At 33.4% G+C, this 26976-nt stretch overlaps 1 protein-coding gene across 1 annotated transcript in view; it reads right to left on the bottom strand.

Annotated features, from left to right (window-relative positions):
* LOC118187467 (FH1/FH2 domain-containing protein 3-like) overlaps nt 1-26976 on the bottom strand; it is a 237732-nt gene that overhangs the window by 95961 nt on the left and 114795 nt on the right. The window contains exons 8-12 of the mRNA XM_085816229.1: nt 23918-24306; nt 19139-19443; nt 10243-10401; nt 7292-7516; nt 105-378 (exon numbers count right to left, since the gene is read on the bottom strand). Coding sequence (XP_085672355.1) covers nt 105-378; nt 7292-7516; nt 10243-10401; nt 19139-19443; nt 23918-24306 — 1352 coding nt within the window. The remainder of the gene's footprint in view (nt 1-104; nt 379-7291; nt 7517-10242; nt 10402-19138; nt 19444-23917; nt 24307-26976) is intronic.

Here is a 26976-nt window from a genome sequence, read left to right as displayed (position 1 = left end):
CCAGGGCTTTGCACAATTTTCACGTCTCCTTCTTTAAATTAACCTAATGACTCTACACCAAATATAGAAAATTATTTCTTTTGACATAGGTACATATAATCTACTTGCCTTTCGTGTTGGAGCTTTGGATATATGTCCATGCATGACAGTGGGCTCACGGATTTTGACAGAGGATGAATCAATTTCCTCTGGGGCGAGTTCGGAATTAAGTCGCTTGCTTTCTCTGATCCGCACCGCACTTGAATCTATCTCTTCAGTGTAGGCACCCAGCTCTGGTTTTTGAGGTTTAGATTCATGAAACTTGACAGCAGAAGGGTCTACTTCTTCGAGATCACTACTGCTGCTGCTTTCTTCTTCAGAGGATTCAGAACTTGGCTTCTGATATCAAAGTAAAAAAGAGAAGAAGTTGCTATATAACTCTTATTAATCTATAATAGATTATTATTAATTAATCTATATTATAATAGATAACAATTTTTTTATTTACTGAATAATTATCTAAAGAAAATATCAAGTTTTTATTGTAGAAACGACTTGGAAGTTCTTTCACAGAATGAATATATATGGATTTTTAATGAGAAAGGTTAATAGGTGATTTACAATCATCGTCTAATAACTGTTTAAATTCCAAATTTAATATTTCCAGTTATTTGAAAAATAGTGATTGAATTTATCCTTTGAAAGCGGATTCATTATACAATTAATCTGTAATTTATATTACTATTATGGAGTAACTTCTGGCATTACCTAAAAGCCATGGTGCGTGAAATTTAAAAAAAAAAAAAAAGATAATAAAATCAATTAAGAATAAAAAAATATAAATAGCAATAATAAAAAGATAGATATCAATTAAAAATAAAAGATATCATCAACAAAAAGATAGATATCAATAATAATTTATTTTTCCTTCATTTTTAATAACAGAATATAAGAAATGAATTTTTTTAAAAAAAGAATATCAAGAACCATTTTGCTGTGTATCGTACACTAGAAAAAGGGTGCAGTTAGCTGATCTGAAGTGAAGGTTTAGATACATTAACATACAAAGATCAGATAACACTGCTAAATAAAAAAAAAATATGACGTACATATTGATTGATCAATAACATATTTAAAAATGAAAAAAGTACTTTCCCAAACTTTATCCCAAATCCAAAAGGTCTGAAAATAATTCATAAAAGTCCTTTTTTTATTTGATTTCAGCCTTCGAATAAAAACGAAAAAAGTAATTTCCATATGTGATAATATTTACAATTATTTGATTTTATAATTAAAGTCTGAATTTGATTTTAAAAATATAATACAATGATTCTGGATACAAAACCTACGTCTTGTAAAATCAGTAAATCTGATAGTTTTCTAATTGCACTAGCTCTTCATTTGTAATTTAAATATATCTCTCTATTGAATTTGTAAGATTTAATATTTCTTCCATTGAAGGAATTACACTGTTCGTGACAAATATAAGATATTATGGAAGTCTATTTAATTATTCACAGCGTATTTAAAATTTCCAGTAACGACGTATCAAATGAATAGTTATTTAGTTATTTGTACGGCAATTAATCTTTTCAAATTACAGTATCAAGTTATAAGTATACAGAATGATAAGAAATGCGAAGAAAATGCTCCCGGTGCAAAGGATTTTCCATCCTAAACTAAAAGCAATTATGATAATTTTCGACTAAAAAAAAAAAAAAAAAAAAAAAAAGAATATTATCATATAGTTGAACTTTAATATGAAATTCCATTTCCAGTTTAGAATAATAATTTCTGTTTTTTATGCAGTTAAAAGAAACTACGAAACATAGCAAGGAATTTTAAGCTAGTCTTAAGTACAAACTCATTTTTCAGAAGAAATTATAAGGAAAAGATTTTATTTTCTTAATTTCCAAGAATAAAGAATTAAATTTCACTTACCCTACTAAGAATACTTTTATCAAATAATTCCCTACATAACTGAAGACAGATAAATATTGTGTCTGCTCAAATGGAAGCTCCGAGTTAAGCATAGTACAGAAATCATTCAAGGCTGTGAAAGTTCTCACTTGGTACCTCTGCTTCTAAACTCATCTGTGATAGGGAACATTTACATAGTTAAGCCAAAATAAACAACCTCGACAAACCTCTCCCCCATCAGCCGGAAAGTGGATGATTCACATGAAAAATTAGAAACGAAGAGCCAAAAACTAAACGTTACTACTATTAATGTAAATGAAAATAAGAATGAAGGCATTTTATTTTTCTTTAAACGTAACTGAAGCAGGTATAATATTAGTTTTCGTTTCAATTGTTTTTTAAAGCGATATTGGTATGTTGCGATTTTTGAGCAGAAAGGGGGCGTTTTTTGGAGCAAAATCACTTAGCTTATGCAACGTCACATCAAGACTAAACATAGAACTACCAACAAAGAAAGGCATTGTCGGATTTCCAGGTGAGAGTTGTTGACTCGAGTTTTTGGTATGGTATATCACTGCTACCAAAACTTTTTTTTTTCTTTTTTTCCCCTCTAACCACGTGTTTGAATTTTTACTGCTATATGCTCGCGTAGTTTCCTTTCTAAAAAAGGTCTGCATTCATTTTTTTTTTTAATTTTTGTTCATTTTTTCGTACAAATGATTTTGTGATTTATTATAAAATATTTTTATCGCACTTTATCTGACATCTTCGCAATTTGTATGGTTTATCTTAATTTCTTTAACAGTTAATTTTTATTTAAAATTACTTTCCTGTTACTGATTCAGAAGTCAAACAACAAAAATCAGCGTTAATTCACAAAATTTTTACAGGACTAGTTTCGATGGTTTTACCGAACCATCATCTTCAGCTGCAAAACCGCAAATGAACAAGATAGGAAATAATGTTTAGATAAGATAAGAAAGCCTGGACAAGAATAAGCAAGTGGCGCCATCATTTCACTAGTCCTGTGAAAATTTTGTGAATTAACGCTGATTTTTGTTGTTTGACTTCTGAATCAGTATTTATTCGGCGTGTTATTGTGTCTTAATTACTTTCCTGTTCTTTCTGAATTTCAGCTTACAACGTCCGGCCAAAATGTATTTTCAGAATCGCAGTCAAATGCAAATACGGAGAAGAAGTATTTAAGTTCTACTGACTTCGTTAGAGAGCCAGATATTCTCAGCAGCCCGCGTTCGCTTTTTTGGCTACTCTCTCTCTCTCTCTTAGTGGGACTCATGCACCTTAAACCCCTTATGATCTTCGAATATGTGACTGTTGCAAGAACTGGGGTATTTTATTTATTATAAAAGCAATTACTTCCAACATTTTACAGCTGACTACATAACGTAGCTGCTTTGGGAAATAGTAACCAGAAAGTTTGTGTTGCCACAAATATTTTTGTAATTTGATCCGCTTTGTGACAAAATTTTTCGTCATGTTTCCACCTTCTGCGCATGATATTTTAAAAATGGCTAATGGTACATACTTGAAATTGGATGGAATTCTTTATATGGACACTATTTTCTAACTGAACCAAAAATATGATTAATATTTTAATATTAAGAAATTTTATGCACGAAAACATTACAGATTTTTTTAATAAACTCAACTCCAAATAAAATAAAAATTTAACATGAAATTCTTAGAATTTTTGGTTCACAGTAGTTTCCAAATGTTATAAAAACTATATATTAAATATTGAATTAAATTATGCAACAGAATGTTCTAAACTGTGCGCGCAAGCTGAAGCATGACGAAACATTTTGTCACAAAGCGGATTAAAGTTTGTGGCAACACAAACTTTCTGATTACTATTTCAGAAAGCAGCTATATTATGCAGTCAACTGTAAAAGGTTGGAAGTAATTGCTTTTAAAATAAGTAAGTTATCCCAATTCTTGCAATAGTCACATATTCGAAGATCTTATGGGTTTTAAGGTGTACGAGTCCCCTTAAGCTATTATTATGCTCGGCCGTACTTTAAGCCCTTAATAGCTTCGCCGTTAGTTAGCGTTAAGGGGCCATCTCTGTTAGAATCTTGATAGCTTCGGTTATATCTTTTTAGTTAAGTGTTACTTAGTATTCCTGAGTTCAAGCACAAGTGCAGGCTTTATTCTAAACTCCAAGAAGGAGTCATCTGTTAAAAACTCATTTTGGAATAATAAAGGGTATTCAGCCCTTCGTACGTTTACGTTTCCATCATTCTGAACTAAACGATTATTCGCTTACCAGTTCTCAACGTTCCAAACACATTGCAGTAACTTCTAGGTTTGGAATATTACAAATTTTTACGCTTCAAAGGTAAATTTGTAGTACCTAGTACTTCAAGAATAAAATTTAATTCCAGCATCATATACTTCCCACAGTATTTTATCAGTTACATCTTATTTTCTATATATAATCAGCATAAAGCTTTCGTCTAGGTGCGAAAGAAGGTTTTCAATGTTTTTCAGTTCACTAAGGTTTTGCAAGACAAGAACTGAAAAGTGGCCGTGTTACCATTGTTTTTCCATCTTCGTAACTCCAAAATATGTGACCATCAATATGTTCCTTGCCCAAACATCTTAACAAATTTCAGAAAGAAATATGTGAGAAAGGGTTCTTTTTCTAATAGTATTCCAAAACAAATCATCTAACTGCTGCCGTTACATACTCTTTCAACCAACAAGGGACGATATATTTTTCGAATATATCCTATTTTGTACAGCTGCAATAACTATTACTTCCGATTTAAAAAAAATGGATGAATAAGCTTTTCCGAATCCAAATACGACAGCTATCCCTTCACCAACCTAATGATGAATTTTTTGGTTTAAGGATTGCTCAGATATTGCTGTTCAATTTTTGCACTCATCGCCCTGGTATCTCACATCAGCGAAAATAAGTTTCAGAACGTCTTGGGTGTGAACGCTTACTTTTGAAGAGTTGTACGAATGAAAATCTCTTCGATCTTTACTCTAAAAGAGCTCGTATTATGAAAGATTCTGTATTATGAAAAGCAGTAATCATTCGAGGCATAATTCTACATTACATACTTACATAATGCCTGATTTCTTTTATTTTTCAATGCCGTACATTTTTAAGGAATGTTTTGATAACCACGAGTTCAGAGTGACGTGGATGTTAAAATAATAGCGGCTGCAAGTCCAAGATATTATATTTCACGAGATGGGATTCAGTTATTATGGTAAGATCATGAAAAAGTACATACCATGAACTGCATTATGCAATGTGTAAATTCCAAATAAATTTAACTCTTGAAATAATAGTTCTTATAAATTTGTAAAAAAAACTTCTTTTTCCTTACTGTGTTGCTTCGTGGTTTACTGACAGCAAGTCGGACTATCAAATGGAAAGTCTTGATTTTGAATGCCTACGAGACATCGTTGATATGTGGTTGTTCTCCACTTCACAAAAACATAAATAATTTCTACAAAATTAAGTTTGAAACATACATCGTGTAAAAAGATTAGATTTTTAGTTGAAAGAAGTGAAACGTTTTACGAATATTATGGATTGTAAAACTTTGGAAGATCTATTTTTCTTAGTTATCATAAGATTTGACTAGATTTACTTAAGCGTGATCCTTCCGAATTCTCGCATAGGTTTGAAGATAAATACAACCAGGAAAGGGTGTAAAAGAACATTTTATTGAACAAAAAATATTTAACAGATAACACGGACTTACGTGCTTTACAAAACACCGACTGCTTGCGGTGGAAACTTAAAGGATAATGTAGTACTAAATTTATAGGTAAAGAGTAGTGCGAGACTACACAATTCAATTTAAGCTAACAGGTTGACTCAGAAACCTACATCGGCAGGATATTAACTTGGCGGCAAGAATACGTAGCCAGTATTAAGGATAATAGAGACTAACAACGTGCGCTCCCAATAGCGAAATCACGCTCCGTCTAACCTTCTCGCTCCAACTGTGTAAATGCTCCGATTCACCCTAACTCAATTACATCCTGGCGAGGAAACGTGAGGGAAATAAGAGAATTCAAGAAAGAATCACAAAATAAAATAACTATTAGTAAAAATAATTAAAACCTTATAACTTTAACCTTTCCGTTTTGGACCATTTTAAATTTTTTGGTTGGTATATAAAAACTTTGATCTTTGTAACCGTTCTTCTATTAAACACAAACGTCTGATAGCTCTAAAAGTATTTATTAACTGAGGGCAGAAACAGAATATAAACAAAAGAGAACATACACCAAACTGGACACCTAATATTTAGAATTACCGTTCGAGTCACGGAGGTATAACATTGAAGAACCTATCCTCATCGTAGATGAAGGTCGATTGGCCGTAAGTTGCTCTTGTCGCCGCTATATGAAGCACGATAAAATAGTTTGGTTACATCCAAATAGTTCTGTTAGAATTTTAAATAGAGTCTCTGTTTCTGTTTTATGAGTTATTGCATTCATCCATGCTTCATTTCGTATGCAAAAACATACTATTTTTACACTCTTGTTGTTACATTAGTTCGATAAACATTTAATACACATTTTCATTCATTTTCTCATTTTCTACTTTTTCAACAACTAAAGGTATATGAAAATCAGTTATAGTACAACTGTTTAGCAGTTTTCATTATTCAAGTTTTGATACTTTATTATATTACAGTTTTGGTAAATTTTGGTATCCCTTCTAGATTCAAAAATTTATCAAAATTATCCTATATTATAGTATAAGAATATGATATGCAATAATTTACAAAAAAAAAAAAAAAAAAAAAAAGAAAGAAAGAAAGAAAGAAAGAAAGAAAGAAAGAAAGAAAAATATAAAAAGAAACAATAACTTTGGAAGAAATTTAAAAACATTTTTTGAAGACACTGATTTTTAAAGAGGAAACGCATTCAGTTATATTGAATTCCATTATTATTTCTACCTTTATTATACAGGCATTTAATTTTGTTCATGCTTAAATTTAAATTTGTTAGATTTGTATTTGAATGGACAATTTTTTAAATGAATAAACGCGAATAAGAAGGGCTTAAGTAATTTAACATTTCCCTTTATTTTATTGACTGCTAAATTCAATGCTTTCTATAAAATTTTATGTTTTTTAACCACACATGTTTAACATTATCATTTAAAAGTTTTCTGTTCTGATAACCATGCATGTTAACCATTATCATATGTTCTTATAACCATGCATGTTAGCAATTATCATTTTACCTAATATCTCCATATAGTTGAAACCTAGGATTAAGCACTAATACTCGTTTACGCATTATGTATCCACATGTTTTACACATCCACACACTTACACAGCAACATGGTTTACAAAGTATATTGTTATTTTTTTACAGTTCAAACACTTACTTTCTCAGAAGGAGTTATCGTGGCTTGAAATTTGAATGGTTGCTGCTTTGTAGGAGACGACGAATTCAGAACAGGTGCAGAACTCGGACTAATCGGGCTGGGAGCGCCTAACATTTCGTCGATATCTTTGCATTTTCCTATGAAGAGAGTCAAATTATCTGAGGTTTGTAAGCTATCCTTTTTCTCGATTTTAGGCCAGTAAGATTCTCCGTTTACTGCAGGAACCTAAGAAAGAGTTTTTATATAAAACAGAATTCAAAAGAACTCAGCAGATGCTAATTAATTAATCATTTAAGAAATAACAGCTTTCGGACAAGCAGATTATGTGATATATATACATGATCTTCTTCGCATAATCACAGTCTTCTTCGCAAAAAGATCGTAATTAAGTTTTTTTATCTCGTTTGCGTTTAGATCCACCTGTTTATATAGAGTGTTTCAAACCCAGTTACATCTTTGCACCACAAAAATGTGCTTTATGATTGCAGTTATTTTGATTACTTGATACTTTTCATTTAAAATATAGAAAATTTTGGCAGGATTAGTACGAGGGAAACTAAGTACGATTAGTACGAAGTAAAGTATTCTTTTTTTATTAAAAATTCTTTAGAAAAATAACTCGGTCGGTAATCTGTAAAACTGGAACTGAAAAATACTGTCAAAATATAAAACTTAATTCATTTTAAAAGGTAAGAGCGATTTAGGAATCTTATAGCGTATGAATTTCAATACATATAAAATTACAAATTTTATCATTTCTTCACTTGGAATTTGAAACAAATTCTTCCAAACTAATGTTTTCTAATATAAAACGTATCATTATAAGGTATTTTTCCTTTCGTGGTGTAATTGAAGGCATATTCTACGTGTTAGGACGCCAAGGGCATAGCTCATTTTTCAGGTCTGCTGCTTTAAAATAACCTAATAACTCTACATATTAAAAAATATGCATCTGGAAAATTTTGCATTTATAGCAATCTTAAGCATTAAGATACAATAACACGCCGAACAAGTATTAATTTAGAAGTCAAACAACAAAAATCAGCGTTATATTTTCAAATTTTCACAGGACTAGTTTCGATGATTTTACCGAACCATCATCCTCAGCTGCAAAAGTGCAAATGAGCAAGATAAGATATAATGATTAGATAAGATAAAATAAGAAAGTCTGGACAGGAGATAAGCTACTGGCGCCATCTGTTGATGAAACCAGAACTAAAACATAATTTCTTTAAAGGCTGAAAGATGGATTGAACTTTTGTTGTTTGACTTCTAAATTAATCTTAAGCATTGTTTGCATATATTCTTTCTAAAGTTTTAACTAATACCATCTCAGATAATTTTGATCGTATGAAAATGAATGTTTTCTGACTAATTTGGCTATGAAAATTTTCTCGTTGACCGTGTTTTCTTTGTGAGGCTCGTATGAAAATCTTTGATTCATTTATTTTGCCAAAAGATATTAAGTTATTAAAAGTTTAATATTTGTTTCTCTGCCTTCCTTATTTGATTTATTTTTCTTCCGTCTAAGCTAGTCTGGGGACATGGGCAAAGAACTCGTTCTTTAACGTCTACTTTCTATACTTTTGTGAGGAAAGAACATGATAATTACGTGAAACTTTTGTGAGGAAAGAATACGATGATTACGTGGAAGGGACCACGTGGAAGGAAACATGATGATCATGTGAGGACAAATTGGGAGCTCCAAAGACCTTAAGTCTTAGCTGCAGACCTTGTTGACCTAAACAATAATCGGGACGTGCGTAAATTTATGATTTACCAGCCAAAAGAGATGATTAGCCAAAAATTATGGAAATAATCTATACATAGATTATTTATCAACCAATATCTCTACAAAAAAAATAACTGTTTAAAATGTCATCCAATAAATTTAATTCCTTTTAGAAAAGACGTATTTTCAAGTGAATATGCATTTGCTTATATTTGTTTCTAATTCATTTTCTTCCTGACAACCAGCAATGATTATTATAGCAACTGTCAGTATTTATTCGATTAGCGTGCAGTTAATGAACTTGTATGATGAATATTAAATAAGACTTGAAAATGGTGGCAATGATTATGGTGGATTGAATAGAAGCTAGATTTACTGTGCAGAAACTAAAAAGCAAAAGATAAGCTATTAATATTTTATCACTATTTGCATGCCTAGTATTATTATCTACAGTTTTAATGTTTGCCTCGCCAAATGTCGAAATATTTTGTGCTCTTTCTGTCGCGAAAGTCTTGAAGTAAAATAATAAGTCTAGCGGGTAAAACTGACCCATACCCTTCTGTATGTTCTCTTCAGACAATCAAAACGTCTCGCAAAAGCTTACTTAGATATGTATGCTATGTAATTAGTCATTTTTCGATGGAGATATTTTTTAAGAAACGCTGAACCATATTTTCATTTTCTACTTTCTCCATATAAACGAAAATCATCATTGTATTACTTTCGTTCACCGCAAAAAGGTTTTCCATAAAAGCGAAATTTCTTACGACGAACTTTCATAAAGCGTATGATACCTGTGCTCAATAAGAGTCCCAGTTTCAGTACTTCTCAAAAATCAAACAGCTCATTAAATGATACACGTCTTTTAATAACTGAATTGTTTGTTTCCCTTTCCAATCAAAATACAATAAATACGAATGCAATTTTCCTGCTTAAATGGGAAAATCTGAGCTATTTATTATTAATTTTTACAAATGCCAAGAAAAAATATTGGTTGAAATCTGTACTGAAATAAATACGAGAGTATCGTTAAGTTGAAATTAATGTTTTTGCTTATTACTAGGAACAGTTCTTAACCTTACCATCTTTTACTACGGATTGACAAGTGACAAACAGTGATTGATCAAATGCAAATATTACAACACGAACCAAAGATATAAAACTTTACTATAATTAAAATAAAAATTAGACGGAGATATGTGAAAAGGATTTTGATTACCATTTCTTTCTTTCCGCTGTCTTTCTTTTCTGTTTCTTTTGTTTCTTGTACTTCCTCTTCACTGGTTAAATCTTCTTCGCTTTCTTCTTCGGATTCTGATTTTTTCTTCTTTTCTGCTTCTTTAGCAGTATTGATGACTTGGGTGGGGCACCGCTTAAGCTATGAAATTACAAATTTAAATTTAAATGACACAGCCTAATAAAAGAAAGACTGACTGACTAATAACATATCGCCAGAATACCACTGAAAACGGTAGTTTATCTGGCTCAATCAAATGTATGCCAGATGGGCGCCATAACATAAAACTATCTTCATATAATGTCCGCCGGTAAGGAGGAGCAAAGACGGATAAAGGTCAGGATGACCAGCAGCGCAAGAGCTCACTAATAAGTAAACAGGCCCAGTTAAGGCATGACAAAGTGGGAGTCATAATATGTAAGGAATAAGTGCAAGGAAAACAGTGAATAAATGAATTACATACAAAATACGATATAAAGTAGTACAAATGCTAAAATTTAAAATAAGAAAATATATACACACTATGTACACTACTTACAATGTGGGCACTAGGTGGGAAAGTTCGAGTCCCTGATAATGTGGGCTGCAAGTGGACGCAAATTGGAGTCCTCATCCAAGATTTTACAAGATGTCAAAATTACTCATATGGTCACAGTTTAGCGCTTTCATGAAGAATTTCTTATTAATTTGAGATGCTCTTCTTGAAAGTCCAGTTTCAAGTTATAAGGTATTTCTCCCACTTCCCTAGCGTGCCTTCGTGGTATAACGGTAGCACACTGGGCCGGTATTACAGAGGTCCGTGTTTCGATTCCTGGGCGAAGGCGGTTGCATATTTTTCATCTTTTCTGCTTCCAATTAACTTAATAACTCTACAAGTGGCGCCCGAACTAAAAGGGTTGTGGATGATGATTCTCCGCACCCAGGATTTGAACCGACTAGGTCCCTTAAAACCCTAGTCGCCCTTTAAAAAGGGGAGTATATAAGGTATTTCTCCCACTTCCCTAGCGTGCCTTCGTGGTGTAACGGTAGCACGCCTGCCCGGTATTCCAGAGGTCCGTGGTTCGATTCCCGGAGAAGGCGGTTGCATATTTTTCATCTTTTCTGCTTACAATTAACCTAATGACTCTACAAAGTCACAATGTAGGGTAGCACTGCCAACAAAGTAGTGATAATGAGTGATAAGTCTTGACTTTATTCTGCGTAGTTTGAAGCCTCTTAATATCCTCCTTGGTAGCCGTGCTCCAGGCTGGCGACGCATAAGTCATTAAAGGCCTGATTACCGTGATATATACTAGCCGCTTTTTCCTGAGGTTTAAGCTGAAATAATTACGTAAAATAGGGTTGAGACTATTAACAACTGTGAAAATTTTTCTTCTAATTTCTGTGATATAGTCTCCCCACTTGAATGTTTCATTCAACATCACTCCCAAGTACTTCGCCTTACTGACTCCGGGAATCTCTTCAGAAAATAAGAAAAGCTTGCTATTAATTCTTGATCGGGTATTTTTCCTCCTTATGATTAATAATTGCGACTTGCTTGCATTTATTACAATTCGTCACTTCGTACACCATTTTTCTACTTCCGGTAGGAGCTCTTGTAATTTTTTGATTGCATGGTGTGCGTTTGCGAACTTTACAGCTAATGCCGTATCGTCCGCGTAGCACCCAAGAAAATGATTTGTATCAATGTGGGCCCTGGGAAAGTTGTAAACGTAGAATAAATACAGGACGGGCCCTAAAATGGACCCCTGAGGGACGCCTGCATTTATGGTGCGCAAGCTGGAGAAGTCTTTTTCGATAGTTTCAGTAAACTTTCTATTTGTGATGAATGACATGATCAACTGAATTAGCTTTCTATCCATTGGGAGATTTATAAGCTTATAAATGAACCTCTCATGCCACACGCGGTCGAATGCCTTCGCCACGTCTAGCATGAGTAAGGCGACATTTTGCTTCTTGTGGAGCGCTTCCCCACAAAACTCGATGAGCCAAATCAGCTGCTTCGTAGTAGATAGTTTTCTCCGAAATCCAACTTGTTCTGGTGGCGGTAATTCAATATAGTTCTTTAATCTGCTATAGATCACTCGTTCAAAAATCTTTCCTAGGCCCGAAAGCAAGCTAATGGGCCTGTACCCATCTGGCCTAGTTTTATCCTTCTCGAGCTTAGGTAGTAAAATGATCTTTGCGATTTTCCATTTCGTAGGAAAATAACTTTGACTGAGGCACGCATTGATAATACTCGTGAATTTTGTCACTACGTTGCAGGGCAGATATCTAAGAGCGTTATTGTTAATTCCATCAATGCCTGGCGCCTTTTTGACTTTAAGTTTATTTGTAATCTCTTTAATCTCCCTGGTAGTAGCAGTGGCCATGTATCTCCTTGCTGTGTGGGCCTTTAGCCTATCTCTAACAAAGTAGCAAGCCTCATAGACGAAATTAATGTTCCTGGGCGTCACGTTAGGTCTGAACTGATCTTCTAGATGGTCTGCAAGAACCGTAGATATATCTTTATTATAGAGGGCAACAGAATTCTCAGTGTAAATCGGCTTATTGCACGTATGGTGTCTTTTCAAGTTTTGCATTAAAGTGTGCCATCATTAGGACCTAGATTTTGAATCTTGTCCTCCTATACTTCTTTCTTATGTGCATCAATTTTCTTTTTAATTAATTTACTTAGTTTGTTCAAATCTCTTTTTTACATGCGGGCTCCATGTAAGGTGCCATGTTTTTCTCATTCTATTTCTAGCTTTTGTCATCTCTGTAATTTCCTTAGGCAGAATGCCAGTGTTATTATTTCTCCTCACATGCCTAGACGCATTTTCAATAGCATTGTTGATCGACTCAGTGAGGGTATCAACTACATCATCTACATCCTTTCGCGAACTCAGAGCATCAAAGACGGGCAGATTCTGATTGAGAAACTCCTGGAATTTGTTCCAGTCCGTCGTACGAATCATTTCATTTTCGGCCTCTTTAGTAGCTCCTAAAATTGCAATGACCGAGATGTGGTCAAAGTTCAGTTCATGTTTTAGTTCGGTGTAAATAGGGATCGAAGTATTTATCAGAAGAATATCAAGAACGTCTGCGTTTCTTGGGTTCTGGGGTCTGTATGTATACTCCTCAGTAACATGCAGAGCAACTGGGTGATTATTAATGAACTCATAGAGCACCTTACCATTTTTGTTCGTCTTGCGGCATTCCCATTCTGTGTGCTTTGCGTTAAGATCACCCGTAAGGATATACTTACTGTCAAATAGAACTCTGAAAAGAATATTTTCCGTCAGATGCATTTTGGGCGGATTATAAAATGGAATGAAATTCAAATTTCCATATTGCAGTAAGTACCCTGAGACTGTGACCATCTCATGTCCGTCGTTTCTATCTTGGCTGATCAAACAGGACTGGAGCGAGTTGCGCACATAAATTGCTGCCCACCCCGTGACTCAAACAATCTCACCTATATGTGCGGTAATTTGGTAAATTAATACGCACGCATGGCGTGGCATAAGTCTCTGTGACAAGGGGCTATGTCAATATTATGATTGTTTAGGTAGTTTAAAAATTCCGTTAACTTTTTCTGAATGCCAAAAGCATTCCAAAATGCTAATTTTATAGTATCGCCTTTTGAAGTGTACTTATCCATTAAGATCCTGATTTATGGCAGTTTTGTCATTTTGTGTAGGTACAATTTGTCCTAGTTGTTGTGTTAAAAGAAAACCGGAGCTCTTTATGACCGACACAAGTTCGGCCAGGCTTGCAAAAACAGTTTTTGCTTCTTTAATCGTGTTCGCGTGCAATCAAGTAGACAGTGCTTGTGCAAATGATTTGTTTTCGATAATCCTACTAGGATATACTTTTGGTTTATCTTGTTTCTTTTTAGGGAACATCTCATAACCCCCTAAAGTTCGAGGTGGGAGATTGATTACAGTTCGCACAACGTGGTGGCAAATCAGAGCTTTTATTTGGACATTCAAAGGACAAATATCCTTCTCCGCACCTGACGCACTTTGATACATAATTAGAGCCTGTTTGCATGTGGTGAAATCCTTGGCACCTATAGCATTGTAATGTGCCAGATCTACCTTTATAATTTTCAACTTTAATTCCTAAATCGCATAAGTGAGTTTCATTATGAATATCTTTAGATTTAGGTTTCTTAGGCAGAGTAATTAAGAATAGTGGAAGTTTAATAACTTCCCCTTTTCTTCTGCACGTAAGTTGTTTACTGATTCAACTTTGTATCCTAAATTCTCCAATTCCTCTTGAATTTCTGTGTATCTGCAGTGTCTGTGTGCAGTGAGACGCCTTATCACTACTTTTATATCTTTGTCCTTAGGAACTGTGAAAGAATGTTGTTCCATTTTTTTTTCTTTCAGATAAGTAACTGTCTTTAAGAAGTGTCTGTCTGTAATGTTCTGGGTTACGGATGAAAATTTTATTCCCTTTATTATTATTCTGATTACTCAATGTTTCTATGTTTAAGTGCCCTACATATGTTTTTCCATGTTGGGTAATCTACTTTAACAGTTATTGGCGGTATCCGTGTCTTTTTCACAAAATCAGCTTCTGTGTTTTCATCTGAGCTTGTATTTTGTCTAGACGTACTAGCGTCCATGTCCATAACATTATGACCATTATCATTGGTGCTACTTTCACTAGGTCCCTCCTCCATGGGCGTGGAAACTGGGGAAAGAAAGCTTTGCAGCATTTGCTTTTATATCCAATATTTTCTTCAAAGAAATACTTCTGAAAAATACATTTTGCTTAAGGTTCATTTTTTGCATCTAATGATAATTTAATTGTATCTGGTACCGGCAAAGTGGGAAAAGTCGGCATGCTATAGAATACCTAGGCATTTTTTAGAATGCCTGGCGTTTCTAGTATTCTAGCAAAGTATGAAACATTAGAATTATTATATGCTTTTACACCTAGATACTGTATACAATACCTAAGCATTCTATAGAATGACAAATGTTCTTCAGGCAAATTATGAAAAAGAAGATCATGATAAGGCTATCACTTAAGAAATGTTATTCCTCAAAAACACAAATGTTGTTTTGAGAAAATAATGAAAGAGTGCCATTAACATTTTTCAGTTCAAAATAGGTAAAGAAAAATTAAAGTTGTACAAAGCAATATTTATGCCTTTCTTATTAAATAAAATTTTCATATAAAAAATGAGAAATTAAAATTAACTTATTTGTTTCAACATGGTAGGCTTGAATGACATTTTGAATTCATTACTTTTTCACAAACACCTTTCATACAAATTTTGTTTTACACATACACGTGACGAATCCTTGGCCACTTCCATTGGACTGAGCAACTGCAAGGTACCAGAGAAGAATTTCTGGGTCAGGAAGTCAGGAGAAACGATCCTCCGTCACACTCATTACATATGTCAATATATTGCACTAATTACTATATATATTTTTCTGAGGAACTGTATATGTTACTGGCAAAGTATGAAACGCTGGTATTCTATAAAATGCCTAGGCATTGCATATAATGCCGGACGTTTTTAAGGAAAGTATGAAATGGGAGAATTATTGCATACTTTCCCCAGGCTTTTCATGTAATACCTAGGCATTCTATAGAATGATAAATGTTATTAGGCAAAGTATGAAAATATATGATAAATGATAAATGTTATTTAGGCAAAGTATGCAATTTTTAGGCAAAGTATGCAATTTTTAGGCAAAGTATGCAATTTAGGATGATAAATGTTATTTAGGCAAAGTATGAAAAATATATGAAAAATGATAAATGTCATTTAGGGCAAAGTATGCAATTCTAGGAGATCCTGATAAGGGTATTATATAAATGACATGGAGATCCTGATAAGGGTATTATATAAATGATGTGGAGTCCTCAAAAATACAAATGTTATTATGAAAAAATAATGAGAGTGCCATTAAAAAATGTATTCAAAATACGCACAGAAAATTGAAAGTTGTACGAAACGAAATTTATGCTTTCTTATTAAGGCAAACAAGCTTTTCATGTAAAAAAATTGAGAAATTAAAATTAACTTACTTTTTGCAACATGGAAGGCTTGAATGACATTTTGAATTACACTTCATTACATTTTTCACCCAAAGACATTTCATATTTTGGCACTTTGTCTTATACATATATTTGACGAATAATTCGTCACCGTTTCCACTGGACTGAGCAATTGCAACTGAGCGGAGAGGAATTTCGTGGTCAGGAGTATCTTCAGTTCTGAACAAATTATTAGGACATAAAGTTAATTGTGATCTCGCATATACTTGCTTTACAATTCCTTCAGAAGTTTTAAGTCGGTAGAAACCGTCCTCTGTGACACTCATTACAACTGCCAATCACCTCTCCCCTTGTCGACGTCAAGAATAGAAACTCGAACAGTAGTTCCTAAAGAAGCAGTGAGAATTTTTGTTCCGAATTCATTTACATTTTTTGGCTTGTATTTCCAGATTGATTTTAGAATTTATTTTAATTTCAATAGCATTTTCAGTTTTGAAATAAAGGGTGCACAAAATAGCCATTGCATTATCTTTACAAGAATGGCCACAAAAAGAATTGCGGGATAAGGTATGACTTTTTTGACGACACTTTTTGCATGCAAGCGCATCACTCGTTTTCTTTAAATACACACAACTGTTATCAGAAAAGGAAACCTCTTCGGTAAACACGTCTTCATTATGTTGAATTAATCCGCTTTCGACTATAATCTCATCCATGTTTTTTTTTTTAAAACAGGCTCGTTTCTTGCATAATCTGATTTCGTTTCACCTTTTCCCACTGTTTGGAGGCTTTCTATTACTTTTTCGAGCTGCTCTGTCTTTATGTCTTTTATAACATCTTCTGGTAGAAAAGACGTTGTAAGCCCTTCTTTGGGTTTTCAGCCAAAAAGAGCTTCGTACTGTGATCTTTTGATACCAGAAGGATAAGCTCTATTTTTTCATAAACTGAATGAAACGCTGTCCTTCACTCCAGCGGTCAGATTTGTTGTCCTTCAACCAAGAAAAGAGCATATTTTCGATATTTTGATTAGCTCTTTCGACACTACCCTGGCTTTCTGAATGGCGAGGCTTTCCACGGACGATCTTCAGTGCTGGCCAAAACTCCTTCAAGCTGGTCACCACATTATTGGTAAATTCCCTACAATGATCAGACGCTCCAGGCAACAAGAATATGTCCGCTAGGTTGTAGGCTATTTTTTCAGCTCTTTTTGACGTTAGAGATTTAAGAATGACAAATTTTGTGAGATGATCTTGGTACACTATAGTAAATGTCTATTCTCTATCTGCTTGATACTTAAAATCAATAAGCTCTACCTGACAACGAGAACTGAATTCGGAAAACATCATAGGTACTTTTATATTTTAATACACGAGTAATTATACAGGGTTCTATTGCTTTTGCAGTACTTCTCTGTAAAACTGAGATATATCCTCAATGGGCCTGGTAATGATAGATCCTGAATGAATCCCATAGAGTGAGCTAGGAGAAGGGTGATACATCCTAGATTTCACAACAAAGCCTTTTTTTTTTTTTTTTCTGAAAAGATTCACAAAGGTAGATGTGCAGTTCAATATCACGATGTGTAACATTTCTGTATTTGGTTCAATATTCTATAACATCCTCTATGTCCAATAGCCAAGTGAGCTTCAAGAAGTATGTGAAATAACTCAGAGTCCGTGACGTAATGCTGTATAGTACTGTAGTATTGAATCCTTCTTTAATAGGGAGTTTATTTTTCTTTCCCACAATCATCACATCATAGCGATTCAGTAAACAATAGTCTCTAAACTCCTTCTTAATAGTAATTTTGGCTTTTTGTACATCATTTATTTACTTATTAACTTAGTTTCAGTTAAGAAAAACCTGTTGTTATGCATCATTAACTCGAATTTTGGACAGTTAATCGTCGAATCTTTGTGCCATGTCTATAGACATGACACCATCTTCAACACTGTATCTTGGTACACATCAACACTGCATCTTGGTACATCTTTTTTTGTTGAACAAATTTAAATAAAATTGTTTAATTTGACACTCTTGATCAAACCGTAAAGTGCAGCTGACAAATTCTATGCCTGAGACACTCGTTAAAAGTCACTTGCCTTGCCACGTGATATTCGAAACGAATCAGTGATGCATTTCATACTTTGCCGTTTTCTCATTAGGCATTCTATATAATGCTAGTTAATTTCTGGCTAATCTTAGGCATTACATATAATGCCTAGGCATTCTGTAGAATGCCTGATTTCAAACTTTGCCGGTAACATATATAATATGGACATGTATTTCATACTTTGACGATTTGTAACTTGGCATTTTATAGAATGCATAGGTAATGTATGAAATGTTTAATCGTTTCATATATTGCCGGCCAGTTGTTGGCAATCTATAAAATGCCTAAGTATTCCTTAGCATGACGGATTTCATACTTTGGTCGTAACATATACAGTGAAATAATCTAATAATATTTATCATTCACTTATCAAGGGCTTTCTTAAGATATTCAAATATGAAAGGGAAAAAGTACAGGATTTGGTTTAGTTACTTCCTTATGCTTTAAGAATGCACTAAAATTTCTTTTAGAGTAAGAATGGCATGCTTATTTCTCTTGTAATTACATATTTGAATACTGCAGTTCTTTAGAATATTATTCTTGGATTAACTTCAATAAATTTTGAACTTTAAGTTACGTATTTTCAGCAAAATAGCATCTTCTTTTTTACGTATAATTTCATCTATATTAACAAAATTTGTGATTCATCTACAGATCTATTTGTGATTCATCTTCGCATTAGCAACACATATACATGTAAATAAATTTTATTTTTTAGTAATTATAATAATGCCATGTAAAGCATAAATTTAAACTTACTTTGGCCTCTTCATCTTCGCTTTCTTCTTCGCTCGATTCTTCACTCGTTTCTTCGCTGCTTTCTTTCGCTTCCTTTTCGGGTTCTTTCACTTGAATGACGGTTGCCGATCGCTGGATATTTTTCGCATCGCCAGTCTTATCATCGCTACCTTTTTCATCCTCACTGTCTTCCTCCTCGTCCTCTTCTTCACTGGATGATGAAGAAGAGGAAGATTTTGTTTTTGTTTGTTCTTCGCTGACAGGTTTTGCACTTTCAGAAGGATCGATTACGGGAACGACAGGGGTTTCTAGATCCCTTTCTTCTTCTGTTGGAAGAATAAATCCTTATTTTATCTTCATATTATGGCAAATACATTTTAAATATTATTAAAATATTTTCTTTATGTTTAAGAGTTAATACTGATTAGAATGATGAAATTTCAGAGGCATTAAACATGGTCGTCTTCGTACAATAACCAAGTACAAAGGGCAAGGAACAGCTTTTACGTTTTCCCAAGTTTTACTGCAAATTAAAAAATAATAATCTCATTGTATTCTATATAGGCTTCCACTGTGTATGACATTGCCGCAAGGAGAATTAAAAGATTTTCAAAATGTTCCTAGTTAGCGTCACTATAAGCAGTTGCGATATACCATAGTTGAAAATTTGACTGGTAACTATAATTTGAAAATTTACCGGTAAGTATAAGTATTGATTAAAAATTTAACTAATTTAAGTCTGAAAATTTAACCGACAGTTGGTGAATATATTTTGTCACAACATGCACTTTTCCATCGAAAAGCGGAATAAAATAGTTGAAATGAGAAATAATCTGATGGAATATTAAAGAAACTATTCTCACGTAAGAAAACTATATAATATAAATTTCTATCGTTGGGAGCTCAGGAAAAACAGGCATTGAATTACTGCTGAAGTTCTCTTAATTGGTACTAAATATTCCGTGCAATTACTTTCGAGTATAATAATTTTCCACTATTTTCATGAGTACTTTGCACACCTAGGGTTTGGTTTTGGCTTGTTTGGTTATAGCACCTTGTAGACAGGGCTATCTGCTTAAGGGAAAGGTTGCCTTCGTGAACGACTTTCTAAGGGAAATTGGATCGTATACACGTTACACTTGGGCAAAACACGAAAACGCCTATGCAGCCAGCCCGTTCGCTGAGATTCAAGCCCTTGACCAAACTACCAGTGTTCAGCGACTTTACCGCTAGGCCGCTGGTGGACCTCGGCACATCTATAGATCCACAGCGCTCTTAGGGATTACTGACCTTTCATAAATTTCAATATTTTTATGAAATAAGTTCATTATGCTACGTAGGTGTAACATTATTATTTAGTCAAGTTTTGCCTGTACAGTTTCACATATTGCTTAAAGATACGTATTATTCAGCTAATGAGCTCTAATACTCATGCAATGTGCGTATGAAAGGTGAGTCTTTCACATCTAGTAAGAGAGTATCATTGGAAACACATCGAAACCATACATTTACAAAAATGTTCTTTCGAGAAAAAAAAGTTAAAGTTAAAAACTGTTTAAGCTTTAGAGAACGCTTATTTTTTTACTTTTATATATTAATTATTCGTCTCACAGAATATGTATTTCTCTTCTTCGATGTAATACGAAATGTAAAAAGAAGAATTTAGGAAACACATTTAAGGAAAAAATAAATAAATAACGAAAAATGCAGATTTATTATTTTGGCATGGAAGTTATCAAATAAAAGTATAAACTACCTCGAAACACGATAATTAAAATGTTAAATTGGTATCATGGGAAATCATAGTTTATATCATTTACAAAGATTAATTAATACCATATATTCAAAGGTATGATATAGAGAGAGAAAAAAAATTTAATAATTACAAAGAACTTTTAAAACTTGTTTTCATTTTTTTTCAAGAACATACTAAAAACGTGAAACTTATTTTTATCTGTGAGATCTCTTATAATTTTAGATATAAAGATTTATTTATATTGCGTTTTGCTAATTTTGCAATGATTATAATTTATAGTACGTATTAATAACTTTTTAATTACATTTTTGCTGTTTTTTAAAGAAAAGTGATCTTTAAATATATGATGCATCAAAAACAGCTGACTGTTTTTTGAAACAGAATGCTAATGGAAGGCTAAAATATATACATTTTCATAAGCTCTAGATTTCGCTATTGGGCGGTCATATTTTAATTAGCACACATGGTAAGTTATTACCTGCTGCTGTATATACGATTGCAATAGAGATGACAAAGACATCTTTGTATGTTGTATTATTGCCTGAAAAATTCAATGCACCCATTCCTAAATTATGTCTTTAAAAATGGCATTGGTACGAAGTTATATTTATTATACTTTCAATTAACCCCGAAGAAGCTAATTAGGTATAGCTAAATTCAGGCGACCAGAACTAATCTCCTTGTAACTCGATATCAGGAGCCTTGGAAACAATCTCCGAAGAATTAGCTGTGAGTATCTCTAGCTGAGTGAGCAGTTCCTCCATCCTATTGAAACCATCAATCACGGTGGTGAGCACCTATGACAACCCAAAGAAACGTATCCAGCATGACGTGCATCCATGAGCGTTTGTAATAACTTGTTCATCAACCTAATTGTCAAAGAAATCTGGGCAAATGATATGGAATTCCTCATTAGAGAAATTTTTTATCACATTATCACCTCGGCATCATGAAGAGGGTGTTAACCCATTTATGTCCAGTGGCTAAAATATGGGTCGTTTAGAAATTACTGTGTAGGAAACATTGTAGTGCATATATCTTTTAACCAAAGCAATTTTTCATGCGCCTGAGGATTGTTCTTACTGTTAGCAAAAGGTGAAACCACTAGTTGGACATGAAAATTATTTTAGAACAAGTTATTTTTATAAGAACCATTCGAGCATCGACAAATGATGGGTAGCTACATGAAGAGCGTATTTTTTGCAAACTTCTTTTTCATAAAATTAAAAAACATCAAAATGATTTCCTTAAACTAGGTCACAAAAAACTTCTGCAAAGTTATTTTGAAAAAACAACAATATCATTTTTGTATAATTACGTTTAATCTTTGGCGTCCTGTTTATGGAACACTGGGCATTTTTGAGTGCATTAAGCCTAAAAGATTTTACTGTCTTAACAATAACCTAAACGCGTTTGTACAGAAAATATATTCTTAAAATTGTGAAAAAATCAATTTTGAATTTTTTCTTGAAACATTTTTTCAGATTACGCATATTATTGAAACGAAAATATGATTTATATTATTTTGTGCATACAAAAAAAAAGTTCTAATTGTTATTTACTGAAAAATTCGATCAATTATTTCAGATACTTAACCTTAAATGAAGGAAATATCCATTTACGATAGCAATATACAATTACTTTTCGTCTAAAAAGCTCATTGAGGAGTTGTCAAATTCTGGATTTGCGGTTGTAGGTATACCCAGAAAAAACAGAATTGGAAGCTATCGGGGAACCAAACGCTGGTCGACTTCCGAGAAACAGAAGATGGTAATTATTACATACAACCTGTTTATGGGAGAAATCGATGGAATGGATGATAATATTTCGAATTCTCGCATTGGATTGGAACGAAGTGGTAGTTTCCACTTGTCATGCTTAATTGCCATGATGATTGTTTTTAATACCATGTTTAATGCAGTGTTTTTTATCGATGCTAAAGTTTTGAATACAGGTGTATTCAATTCGAAATTAATGGCTCATCCATCGCATGTTTTGCAAGAAACAAGTCACAATGGATCAACTAGAATTTCGCGGCAGCATTTTACAGAACTATCTCAAACAATTTGGATTGGATTGGATTATTGTAATTTGGCACAAAACCTGTCAAGGTTATATGCGCCAGACAAATGGTAACAATGCAATTAGTCATTTGTAAAAACTTCCAGCTTAGGTAAGAGACAGATTACAGTCTATGATAAGAGCTGATATCTTTTAAAAAAGGTTAAAGTCTATTATAAAAGCCAATATCTTTTAAAAACAGAAACAAATTACGATGATGTGCTTTTCCAATTAAATTTTTTAAGTCCAGTTCTGAACTATTAAAATGTTTTTGGCGAAAATAATTAAAACTCTGGCATTCCACCAAGATATGATGGACTGTCAGATCTGCGTTGCAGTTTGGGCAGCTGGGATTCTCTTCTCCCTTCAGAAGATACTCATGGGTCAGGCGACAATGGCCAATTCTCAGTCGAGTCAAGAGGACATCTTCCTTTCTATTAGCCATACATGGCCCAAACAATTTGGAGTGCTTCCCAAACCTGGAAGAACAGTCACTTCAACGAAGATGAGTAAGCGCGTGACAATGAAATTTTATTTAATCAAATTGGCCACGAAATTGTAAACACTACTACTTAAGTAAAACACAACTGCAGTGTGCTCAGTGTTCAGGTACGACCACAACAAAATGTGAAAAATATAACGTTGGACTTCATGATAAACGCTTTCAACAATTTCATGAAAAATAATTGCTTTTAATTTATTATTTTTACATGTCCATTGTTTATAATATGTAATAATATAAAATTTATTCATATATAAAATTGCCAAAAAAACTTGGGTATAAAGGGGTTAATATAATTCCTGTGGGTTCTTTAGATGCCATAATTCCAAACGTTGTCAAATAGAGAAAATGGGTGTTGCTTCATCAAAATCAATGGTTCATAAGTCAAACTTGTATTACAAATGCCCTTTTAGTTATAAATTACCGGAGGACTCATTTCAAATCTGAATAATAGACCTTTCTTGGCTTAAATTCAACCTACCTTCTTCAGAGCTACTACTACTTTCTTCTGAACTACTCGTGCTACTTTTTTTCTTCGTAGCGGTCTTTGGTTTCAGGAAATCCGCGATATTCACGGACACTGCAACATTCCTCCCCGAATCAACCCTCTCCAGCGGAGGTGGTGTTTTCGGAGGGGGAAAAGTAAGATGGACTACTTCTCCTGGAGAAGTCAGATCAGAAGATTCACTGCTGGGAACTTTTATTAATTTCTGAACAGGTTCTGCTTCATCTTTGTCAGTTTTTTCACTTTCGATGGGCGGGTGTACAACTACAGACGGCGCGTCATCTTTACTGTCCTGTTGGTCGTTAGTATCTTCAGTATCTTCTTTAGAACTCTTTCCTCCACGGCGTCTCTCACGTGGACAACTCCTGTAGAAATAATTTGAAATTAATTTAAAATAAAATGATAATATTATTAAAGAAAGGAATCTAGGCGTTTTAATTTAATGCATATTGTACTTATTATATATTCCACGAAACGTTTTACTTCATGAAAATTACAGTTAAAATGTACGCTGTGTAAAAATAAATGCAATAAAGATTTTTTTATTTAATATATTTTACGTATCAAAAAATAAACAGCAATAAACTTATATTTCTTTTCAACAGTTTTTTGAGGGAGGAAGGGAGGGTAATCTCTTTCTCGTTCTCCCCTTTCATTTTATTAACCTATGGAAGTTATTAGTTTTTTGTTTATTTATTTTTTTAAGCAGGAGACGTGAAAAATGTGCAATGCCATCGCTGGGATTCGAAAACCGTACCTCTCAAATACGATGGCATGATGCAAGGAATGAGAAAATACCTTATAAACTTCTAACCTCGCACTAGTATCATAATTTCTTTATTACCACTAAAATTTCTTGGCTATACTTCAGATTTGCAGTTTAAGGTTAAAAAAAATGCATTTTTTAATGTTTCCACATTTTTAGATTTAACCAGATCCTAAGTTACATAATTTTTTTGCAACTATTACTTTATTTAAATTTCTTTAAGATTGACCATTTTGTCTGAAAATTATCATATGAGCCGCACTGATAACAAGAACTGAATCATTAATGAAAAATTAAATTGGTTATGAAAGTATATTTAACCATATTTATCCTTAGATTTAGCGATGATAGTTGCATTCTAGGATATAAAGGCTACTAAAAACCGTCCGGCCAAAAGAATATTTTCGACTATTTAATCTGTTGTTCGGGCCAATGTAGCATCTTTCTTAGAGATGATTGCTACGTAAAAACGAAAATGCTGTCTTAATGCGGTTGTCGGAGCACACAAGTTTTACGAAAACAATCTAAAAGGAGGTTAATCAATTTTGCTCTTGTAAATTATTAATCTAAGCTTTTTAAAGTAGTAGATCTCCAAGTTTCTAAGCGAAAAAGAAATGCATTGATTCTCATCAGGAAGTAGAACAACCATTTTAAGGGTATACTTTATCTTCCAGAATGAGAATTGCGTGATTGTTCAAATTTTTTATCAGCTTTACTACTGTATTCAAATTTTAGTTTTCTCGTCTCTTTAATGCGTGGGAAAGTGCGGGAAGCAAACTGAAAGCTTACGTATTAAGTTTCTTTCACTTTTTGGCATTCTATTTTCAGCTGTGAAAATTTTTTCTTCTTTTTTACTTTGTTACTTATGCTTTGATGCCAGAACCTGCTTTTTAAAATAAGGTACTTCGTTCTCGTAAGTATAAGGAGAACTGTCCGTAAATGATGAATGTTAATAACTAAACAATAAATAAATAATTGTTCTTGTTGTTTTAAAAATTGTTACGATATAAATTCATTACAATTTAAATCTATTAAAAACGTCAAGATGTTTGGATTACTGAAAAGGCAATGAAATTACGAAGTTAAGAAAGCGTGTTCCATAGCTTATTTATTTCATGATTTTTTACGGAAAATCCAAAGATCTCCTATTCTAGGGCTCGAATATAGAATTAGTACGTTTCATTCATTTTGGAGGACACATCCAAAGGATCTGTTCACTTCAAAAAGAAAAATGTTTACGGAGTGTACTATAAAGCAAAGGGGGGAAAATACTTTAAACCCTAGGCCAATAAGGCTCTTTTTTAATGCAGCATGCAGGCAGGGTCGTGACGATTTTTTTTTTGGGGGGGGGTAGGATAGCTCTTCCTAGTAGAAATTAAAAAAAAAAAAAAAAAAAACTACGAATACGTTAAAAATGGGATATGTTCCTATTGGTCATCAAATGACTGACTTGTGTTCTTATTTCAATTTCCATTAAAAATTTATAGGGAAAATGTTTAATGTTTTTTTACCTAAGCTCCCTTTTCCGATCATTCTCTTTATCTCAACAATATCCATAGTATGTCATTGTTTAATTTCTAAATTAAAGGTACTAGAAAGAATGAAATTACATTCTTTGGTGGATGCTTTCTAGCACACCTTATACTCGCAACTTACGCTAACCGCCAGTACAGTTGTGCATATATATGCGCATATAACCAGTAACAATAGGTGAGCATTCGTGCTGTTGATTTCGGTAGTTTGCATACAAAACGGATAAGAAAGAGATGAAAATGCATAAAACTTCATAGCAGGTTGGATTAAGTGATTAGAATGGCCGCATTATAAAGGACAGGAAATCGAAAGGCAGTTCTTATAGCTTAAATTCAGTTTTTACAATTTATGTTGTAGAGTTTCCTCACTTTGTAATTCTAAGTTAATGTTGGAAGGGAAGACTCTAAGAACTGATAAGCGAATAATCGCTGAAGTTTGGTGACAAGAAACAACAATATAGAAGGGTAACTAACTCTTTATTATTCCAATAAGATTTAACAAAACTTCGCCTGGGAGAGTACAAACGAAGCCTGCACCTGGGCTTAAACTTAAAAGACTAAAAATTAAACTAAAACTAAGATTAACTAAAGAAATATAGCCGAAGCTATCAAGGTTCAAATCGAGTTGGCCCCTTAACTTATTTGACTACGAAGCTTAGCAAGGGCCTGAGTACGGCCGAGCGTAATAACAGCTTTGAGAGCGAGAGTGGCCAAAAAGGCAGACGCGCGTAAATCAG

Source organism: Stegodyphus dumicola, chromosome 4 (assembly GCF_044657685.1).
Source record: "Stegodyphus dumicola isolate Sdum_Otavi_A_Nest chromosome 4, ASM4465768v1".
NCBI classification, from domain to species: domain Eukaryota; kingdom Metazoa; phylum Arthropoda; class Arachnida; order Araneae; family Eresidae; genus Stegodyphus; species Stegodyphus dumicola.
Note: the sequence above shows the minus strand (reverse complement) of the source record. Positions and strands in the feature narration are given on the sequence as shown.